This window comes from Solea solea, chromosome 21 (assembly GCF_958295425.1).
Source record: "Solea solea chromosome 21, fSolSol10.1, whole genome shotgun sequence".
NCBI lineage: Eukaryota > Metazoa > Chordata > Actinopteri > Pleuronectiformes > Soleidae > Solea > Solea solea.
In genome coordinates this window covers 12,550,311-12,559,893 of record NC_081154.1, presented here as the reverse complement: position 1 = coordinate 12,559,893, position 9,583 = coordinate 12,550,311, and the positions used below count along the sequence as shown (strand labels likewise).

Genomic DNA, 9,583 nt, shown 5'->3' with positions numbered 1-9,583 from the left:
CACAGGATCTCCACACTGGAATATCATGTGTGTTGCAGTAACAATTCCTCTTTCCACCCACACACCCTCACTCTGTCTCAACCCTCCCCCCCCCCTTCCTCATTGCATCTACAACCATCACCTCACACTCTCTCCCAGTGGCTCACGTGCTGCTGCTGCTGCACACTCAGATGAGTCCCACGCTTCACAGGGAAAATTCTCCACACTCCAAGTCCAGAGGGGAGAGCAGAGTGTGGGGGCGTCATTTGGCTTCCAGGGGGAGCGACCAGAAGATGTTGCTCCCCATCAGTCTGATGGAGCAGACAAAATTAGCAGAGATCCTTGAGGATGACATGCTGCTGGAGTGCTGTGATGGTGCAAAAACATGGAAGCAGCCTTATATATGTCTTTGATTTAAAATCTAATAATATTTGATTGAATAAGTCATTTAGTGATGATTTTGTTTGCTCTTTTGTGCAGTGTGTAACCATTCCACTTGAAAAGAACACAGACACTGCAATTAACCATTAACTGGGTGTTTAGAGTCCAAGAAACTAATGAATCATTTAACATTTGTCCTGATGTGGCACTGACAGATACATCTATCATCAGCCAACACACTTATTGCACCTTGATGCCCTTTTTTTCTTCCACAATTTTCCAGTAAAAGATAAGTTTGGATTATGTGAAATTATGGGAAAACTCATCCCACACTCCTAATAATATCAGTTGCCTTCTGATTGCTTCTCGGGGGAGGCGAGAGCGAGTAGCCCACACACTGGGCAGCGTGTGCGGAGGGGTGATGCCTCCAGAGCGCATCACTGGACGACAAGACGCCACTGCAAGACGCAGTGCCAGAAGAGAGCAGCTTTGGCACGGGAGCTTGGTTTCCTGCAGTTTGTAGGAGCAGGGGAGGAGGAGGGGAAGATTCAAAACTACGAATCCCAAAACAAACAAAGAAAGCGCTGCTCATGTCGGAATCCTCCCGATCATCTCCAACACGGTGACAATGTAGCGGGGACAAGCGGCGCGGATCTCCACCGGTGGAGAGAGAAGTGGGGACGCACGGGCACGGTTATGATGAGGGGATTAATGCCAATCTGCAGCAGCGGCGGCGCATGAATGGATATGTGCAGAAAAAGTGTGGATAAGTGAGTGACCACAGGATGGACACTACGGAGGTCATCCTCTCTGTGTTGGTGGTTGTTATTATTATAGTGTCGTTGTTGTCCAACGTCCTGGTGCTGGTCTGTTTCCTGTACAACCCGGAGATCCGCAAGCAGGTGCCCGGTCTCTTCAACCTCAACCTCACCTTCTGCAACTTGTTGCTGACCGTGTCCAACATGCCGCTCACTCTGGTGGGACTCGTCAGCAAGACTCAGCCGGGAGGGGACGGCTTCTGCCAGAGCGTGGGATTCCTGGAGACCTTCCTGTCCACGAACTCGATGCTGAGCATGGCCGCGCTCAGCATCGACAGGTGGATCGCGGTGGTGTTCCCGCTGAGGTATCACTCCAAAATGCGCCACAAGGACGCGGCGTTTGCGCTCGGCTACACGTGGGCGCACTCCATGTCCTTCTCCACGGTGGCCACCTGCCTCTCCTGGGTGGGATACCACCGGCTTTACGCGTCCTGCACCCTGGCCAACCCCAGGGCGAGCAGCCGGACCCAGTTTGTCATTTTCACCGTGTTTTTCCACTCCTTCACCTTTCTCCTGTCTTTTATAGTGTTATGTGTCACTTACCTCAAAGTACTGAAAGTGGCGAGGTTTCACTGTAAAAGGATCGACGTCATTACAATGCAAACTTTGGTGCTGCTGGTGGATATACATCCCAGGTGAGCTCCTTTAACTTACTACTGCACATATTGCCCCCCCCCCCCCCCCATCAAATAAAGAAAATATTACATTCTGATACAATCTGTACACCATACATAATCTTAATCCTAATCGTCTGCACAGCTATAGGTGGCCAGTGTATCAGCACACTAGTTTTGCATCACAGCTAAATTGTTGAAAATGGGTAGAACAAATGTATCTGCATCCATAGGTAATAAGGTTTTTGGTATCAGAAACAAAAAAAAGTGATATGGATTCATCACTATTTAATTGCTGAGACTCAACCATTCAGTGAGTTAAGAGGGGTGAAAATGCTATGTTTACAGTTTTACAAGAATAAATAAATAAATAAATGAATAAAAAAGACCTAGCACTGAAAGGGGCCTCTTTCACTGCTGGGCCCTCGGAATCACTCTAACTTTCCACCCTCTTGCAGCGTCCCTGCAAACCTCCACCAAGGCTGCAATACTTTTCTTTTTTTTATCCCAAATTTGAATCCAAATAACCACAAACATCGTCCAAATCAATCCTCAATGTCTGGAGATATGCTGCTCACAGACAGACTCTGCGGCCCAAAGCTTAACCTCCTTGGCCGAGATGATAATAATAATACTAAGGCAGTGTGTGTAACATTCAGCTGTAGAGCGGGAACAAACTGTACAAACCCCCGGATCACAGGGGAAACGGGGAGCAGGCAGCAGCCTCGTCATCGTGGCTGGTGCCATCGATAACAAGCGCCGCCATCAGGAGCTGGAATGACACTGTTGTGTGTCTGCTCACAGGACAAACTGTGCAGTTAATGATGCTTTGCACTGACATTTGAATTGAGCCCTCAGTATTCAGAGGGGACACACAATCTGATTAAACTGAAATGTCATACAGAGCCATTGCTTTACTTCATAAGCACACACTATGACTAAAAAAAGAGGAAGAAAACCTGTGTATGTGTGTGTGTGTGTGCTTGAGGTACTTATTACAGCATGCTGGTGTTCTTTTCCCACACTCATCACCCCAGTGTCATCAACTCCTACTTAAAGCAGTGTTTGATCATGGCAACACAATGCATTTATAGGCGAACGTCTAAAATCGACTGTTGGAATTGTAATTCCAGGTAGTAGAGGCCTTTACTTTGCAGTACAAACATGTCTTTGGGATAAATCAATTATTTGACCACAGCTCAGCCTTGGCTGGTTCATTCTTCAACCCCATGTACGACAGACATGGACTCTTCTTCCTTTGTGTCTCATGCGGGACACTTTGTGGCCTTTACTTGAAGTGTGTCTCACTCATTATAAACCCAGTTGCCCACTGTGTCTCCAGCGTCCGCCAGCGTTGCCTGGAGGAGCAGAAACGGCGGCGGCAGAGAGCGACGAGGAAGATCAGCACGTTCATTGGCACCTTCATGCTCTGCTTTGCTCCCTACGTGATCACCAGGTGAGCTCCGGCCCACACTGCGGCGTATAGGCTGCAGGCTTTTGTTTTGCTGGTTTCTCTCAACGCTCCCTCCCCTCCTCTCCGGGTTTGCCCACCCCCACTTCCTCCTCTCTGCCTTGTCTCTGCTTCCTCTCCACACAGTGGAGGCCAGATTGGGAAGATGAGATTGGCTGACCCTGTGATAAGTAATATGTCTGCGTTCTGCTGTCGCTGCTGCATTTGCACTTTCCTCGTCAAGTTTGCTGGGCGCATCTCATGCGGTTAGGTCCCGCCAACGTGCATAAAACCACTGCACAAAGAGAGCATCCTAAACAGACAGTATGTGCAGATTATAGACAGTATACACAGCAAAAACTATAGTTAACTTCTGTGAAAACTCCCAACAATGCTGTTTTTGCTCTTTATATGTGTCCTTTCCAGCGTCATGGACGACTCAGTCCACTGACCTTTGTTGTTTTTGGTTGTTTCTTGGTTTCTCAAAACCTAGAAAGAAAGAAAAAAAAAGTTAAATTATCTGCATGCTTGGCTTGGCACCAAAAAACTAAGTTGGAAAATGTAGTATATCTGTGCTCTGGAAAAGTGACACAGCCCTCAACTGAAAGGAGCTGCTCGTTGCTGGGGTAAAAAGTTAAAGCTGATTGTGGATGATTAGTAAAACAGCACCAAGAACACTGGGTCCTGAAAATGCAGAAAATATCTCCTCAAGAAGCATTTCCTGCCTCTATTTTAGGATGAAACCACAGGGCATTTGTGAAGCCACACATGGACATCACATCTAATTTTACGTTAGTTTAATACATTTTAGTATTTTTTATAACTTCAAAGATGATATTGCAAAGAACTGGCTTTTTAAGACATCATTTTAACCCTTTAACCTTTGCTTATTGTACACATAAAAGGGCCAGAAAATGTCCTGTGAGTAAGTGCTTTTGCCCGTTTTTCCAGAGCACTTAGAATTTTCAATATGTGGCAGTTATTTACAATTTACTGTGTGTATATATATATATATATATATATATATATACACATATATATGTATATATATATATATACATATAAAGAGCATATTAACATTTTAAAGTCAAGAAAAACAATTTGAGATTTGATTTTAGAGTTTTATTATGAAAAAAAACACAATAGTTGTACATGATTAAGAGATTTTGCATTTTCATTTTGAAATTAGACCAGTAAAATGCATGAGTATTTGTCTTAAAATTGGATATTTGATAAAAATTCGATGCTCTCTGTGTGTTTGGAAAGACGCCGATTTGTCTGCTCCCTGCGTCGGTGTCAGTAAAATTACCGTAATAACGACATGGTTGGCTTTGAAGTGCATCTCAAACTGAGCCTATATCATTGTTTAATATCGTAACATAAAAGCTCTTTAATTGAGGTCCTAGACGGTTGGACTTGTAAATGAAGGGCTAATAATAAGCAGATTACATGACGTTAGTAATAGATGGCGACAGCTCTGCATGGTCTCCCTTTGCAAATGGCAGTTTACGGATTACAGTCTGAATATACATTGTTCTCGAAGCTTCTCCGCCGCTTGTGTGGCACTCGTTTGTCATCAGGGTCGTCATGTATATAGTAGAAACCCCGCTGTGCAGCGTGGCAGCTGACTTAACCTCCTGTTCTCTTTGGTGCTGTGGATAATGTGGGCAAACACCACTGATGGGCTACTGGCCCACAAGGCCAGTGTTAATATGCTGACAAAGCTCCACTGTGGACAGAGTAATCATACAAAGTGCAAGAGAAGAGGATCAGCGTTTTTTTTTTCGTTTTCTTTTTTTTTTTTACACCTCTTTATGATGGCACGTTCAATAAAATATCTCAAAAATTAGTGTGAAAGCAGCAATTTAATGTCTTTACGAGCTCGTCTGAGCAGAGCGACCCCGAGATGCAGACAAGAGGCGAGACTGTGAAAGTCATTATGTGACCTCTTTAATCAAATAAATACAGGATTGTAACTGCACAAGAGGTTTCATGTGGAAGAGATCACGTTGTCAAATAGTCCTGTACGACAACATAGGTTTAGTCGTCTGACATAAGCTATGCCACACACTAGTTTTGTTAACTGTCATTTTGAGTTGAAGAGTTTTGCACTTTGGCAGCACTCTCGTGGTTTCTTGAAAATCAGAAGCGAGAAGCCATATTTGGATGAGAAAGCGGAGCTGGAGAGGAGCTGAGAATGTGAGCACGGTGCATGACATCTGCTCTCAATCCCATCACAGCCATGCTCCAAAGCATACACTGCTTTCTTGTCTCTTTTACTCTATATGGGACTATAACTCACAAAGTGCTCATATACTCAAAGTACTAGAGGAAGATTGTGATCTTTGTCACAGACTTATATGCAAGCAATCATAGCACGTTATATTTCGGTACAGTAACAACATGGTAACCGTAATAATTTAATAGAAATAGGGACGTAATACAATTCACAGCATGGTAATGAGTATTATTAGAGGAGATATTACACTAATGTCATGTCATTGAAATTATTCCAGCACACTAAGGGTGGGAATTGCACGATACAATACATGATACATGGCCCATGATACCAATTTCTCTATTTATTCACAACATAGAGAACAAAGTGCATAAAGTCTATGCATTGAACGTGGATGGAGCATCTCTTAACGTAGATTTCTCCACCATTATCTTGTTATAAACTCTCTCCACCCTAGTTCCCCTCATTCATTTGAGCAGCGCCGCCGTGAGGAGACATGAAGTAGAGACGCCCGGCGAGTCAAACTGGCAGGGACTGTTTACTTTAGCGTCTTAATTTGTTAAGCCTTTAACACCGAGCGTGTCGCAGACGTCACGTCTGCACAAGCGCATTTTGCATCACTGCAATTGTGCGACGGTTTGTGCTATCGGAAATATTCAAACGGTTTCTGAAAGCTGAGAAGTGTGTTTATTACGGTAATTCCACTCAAGGAAGTCGGCCAATCAGTGTCTTTGTCACCAGAGAGGAGAGAGTTGGAAAAACACTTGTTCATAAGTTTCCATTTTTTGGCCTGTTTCTGGACATTGAGACAAAGACTCAAACAAATATTATTTGAAATATGTTTTACACTGTTCAAATTTCAAATTTAACACGCCAAATCTGGTTACTACAGTATTTTTTCTTTTTTGTTTTTCTTCATTTCAAATTGTTAATACACCATTTTAACATGCAATAAATGGTGAATAACCTCCAGATATTGAAAGTTATTCTGGAAAAAAGCCACAAAATCACAGGATAATTTCTGGTCCTTTTATGGTTAAAATAAGCAAAAACAAGGCTTAGGTGTTAAAGGGTTAATTAAAATATCGATATATCTCACAAATGTGTATGTACTTCTGCACAGTGCTGCTGTCCCTCTCTCACCAGTCTTTATGCTTCTCTCCAGGATTGTGGAGTTATTTCCAGCAGTGCCTATCAATCCTCACTGGGGCATCGTCTCCAAGTGCTTAGCGTACAGCAAGGCGGCGTGTGACCCCTTCGTGTACTCGCTGCTTCGACACCAGTACAGGAAGACGTGCGCCGACATCATCAATAGGCTGCTGAAGCGCGGCTCCTTGAACACGTCCGGCCGCGGCCAAGACAACCAAGTCAGCAGCATTCCCCACAGTGGAGTGACGGAGAGAGTGGACTGATAGGAGACGGGGGTCCGAGGGTGGACTTGGCTCTCGGACGACATGAAGCTGATTTATTGTGGATGAGGAAGAAGAAGACAAATGTCCGTGTTCTGTATCTGCCTGAATCTAATGTGACATTTCAAGAAGCGAGCGGCGACACCGACGAGGCACAGGGGCCGCTGTGTTTGCACAGCGAGGGTCCACAGCAGCGCGTCAGTGGAGAGGACGTTTCACAAATGGCAGATAGAGCGCTGTGTCTCACATGTCTCGGGGCCTCACTCAAACACGTACTGATTTTGCAGTATGTGTTTGTGTTTTAAGAATAAATCACTGTAGTATATATAGTCATATTTAAAAAAAAAGAGAGACAGGAGTGGCTGTACGTGTGTTGTAGTCTGTGCAAAGTGTTTGCAAGTGACAAGTAACGCGTCCATACTGTATGTAGCACTGAGAACTAGCCTAACCAAAATTAACTGTGTATTGTATAAGTAATTAAATAGCCGTATAAAAAAAAAGAAAGAAGATGAAATCATACAATACAGCAGATGGTGCAGCTGCACAGTCTGGCTCAGGTTTATTTTACACTTGATCTCTCTCGGTCAGACACATTCTTAGACGACTTTCATTTTTCTAAGTGCATCGCTTTGAAGCACGAGGGCCAGTGGAAGGAAGGCAGGAACAAGCAGGACTTCATGTTTGCTGTTTGAAGGACTTACTGACCTGGCCAAGCAGAGGTTTAATGGGAAACATGGGCCTTGAAAACCAGCTGCCTTTGCTATCATGACTGACATGTGCCCCTCAGGTTGTTTAGTCAACTGGAGCGTGACCAACTGTACTTGTTATTCACAGAGGGGAGTAAACCCACAGAGACTGCATCGCTCTCTGCCTCATAACTTTGAGTAAGAGGGACACAGGGAAGGCAAATGAAGGCCCACATGACGTCTGTCACGTGTAATTGACTGGCGATCTGTCGTTTGTCTACAGTGATAGCAGCAAACGGGCAAAAAAAAAAGCAAAAAGAATCCTTTTCCTGAAGTGAGTGCAGCAGTATCATGAATATTACTGCCACCTTTTCTTTTTCACAATGTTATTTGTTGCAATTACTGAATCGGACGTTGGCGAGACCACATGAAGGCAATGATCGCTCTCATAATCGAGAATCATTTCTAGTTCTTGGGCCTCCAGGCGGAGAGGCACACTTAAAAATGAATAACTGATCAGTTTATGATTACATCACTCACGTACATTTGAAAGGTCAGTGGGTGATAACAAACTAGTTTACGAGGCTAAATATGATCACCGGGAATGGGTATGCTCCACAGTGCGGTTCCATTTCAATATTGAGGTTGCTGTTGAAAGGATTTAAGGATGTAAAATGAACTATCTTCATCGTTTCTACCTCAAGAGGTGGTGTTGTTTTTTTTAAAAAAGGGAGTGGGTAGGATGTAACAAAAAGCAATAGTTTTACCACATTTTAATAACACTTACATCTGCATAAGCTATTAGAAAATACACACTATACATTTAACATGATTTCATCATGAGTACAGTAGAGTCCTAAAAGATGAAGCGAAATCTGAAATAACATAATAATTGAACTTAAAATCCCACAAACAACGTATCAATGAATAAATATTCCCTCATTTCAAAGTGGAGACCATAGTCTTTGTTTACATGAAACATTCATATCACTAATTCTCCACCCGTGTGTTTAGATGTATTCATGGAAATCAGAGAGACAGCTTTCATAGTATTTGATTTATAAGAAGAGATACATGGCAACCAATAATAAACATCCAGTGTTAGTCGTGTATTTGTCGTATATTAGAGTTTTCCAATGCGATGTGTAGCTACTGAAGGACGACATTACCACAGATTTACATGAACTCTAAATTCATCCATAATTCTACATATTTAAGTCAAATCGTGAAGACGGGCGACTCACTCCGTGTTGTGTCTGCCGTGTTACGCCCACTTTTTTCTGTATCAGAAGACAGGCAGCTCTGTATCAGAGAGCTTTTGACCGGGTTCCACTTAAGAGTTGACGTCATTTAGGAGAAGGTGCTTCAAAAAAAACAAAAAAAGCATATTATATATTATATATTGTACTGTTGTATTTTGAAAGTTCATTTTACAGGACGTATGACTTTTCCGTGCATTTGTACACCTTGTGTTTAGTGTTTCGTGTGAGCATGCAGGGCGGGTTTATAAGGGACATATTGTGTGTATTTACAATTGAAACATACACAGTGCCAAAATTCCAAAAAACATTAAAAGGCCAATTGAAATACCCAATTCCTAATTAATAATTTATATTATTATTATTGTTATTGTTATTTTGTGTCCACACTTATTAGCATTTATGATAACACAGATGGGAGATGTTTGTTTATGTCATATTTATTGTGTGTTACTGTATGGCACACCAAGACATCAGATGCCTTAAAAAATTTAATATATAGTGTTTAAGAGTTGTTGTTTTTTTCCTTTCAACATGGCATTTACTGACAGTAAAAAAAATAATCATGGCCTTATTCCCTTCAGTTCATTAACATTAACAAGGAAGAGTATTAGGGCCACATGTAAACAAAATTGAAAGAAAGAAAAAAGGAAGAAGAATTCTCAGAGAAAAAAGTCAGAATTCTGAGAATTCTGAGATTAAAGTCAGAATTTTTTTTTTACATGTGGCCCTAAAACTCTTCCGTACA

At 42.5% G+C, this 9,583-nt stretch overlaps 1 protein-coding gene across 1 annotated transcript; it reads left to right on the top strand.

The window, feature by feature from the left end:
• Positions 1-721: 721 nt before the first annotated feature.
• Positions 722-9,532, top strand: LOC131448125 (G-protein coupled receptor 26-like). Its single transcript, XM_058620255.1, has 3 exons — positions 722-1,813; positions 3,135-3,248; positions 6,647-9,532. Exons 1-3 carry the CDS (start codon positions 1,146-1,148, stop codon positions 6,891-6,893), a joined length of 1,029 nt encoding a protein of 342 aa, XP_058476238.1. The 5' UTR covers positions 722-1,145; the 3' UTR covers positions 6,894-9,532.
• Positions 9,533-9,583: the final 51 nt, after the last annotated feature.

Excerpts from the sequence above, each read along its gene's own strand:
- LOC131448125 (XM_058620255.1), top strand. The coding sequence starts at position 1,146 with ATGGACACTACGGAGGTCATCCTCTCTGTGTTGGTGGTTGTTATTATT. Across the intron at positions 1,814-3,134 it reads CTGGTGGATATACATCCCAG|CGTCCGCCAGCGTTGCCTGG; the intron begins GTGAGCTCCTTT and ends CTGTGTCTCCAG. Across the intron at positions 3,249-6,646 it reads GCTCCCTACGTGATCACCAG|GATTGTGGAGTTATTTCCAG; the intron begins GTGAGCTCCGGC and ends GCTTCTCTCCAG.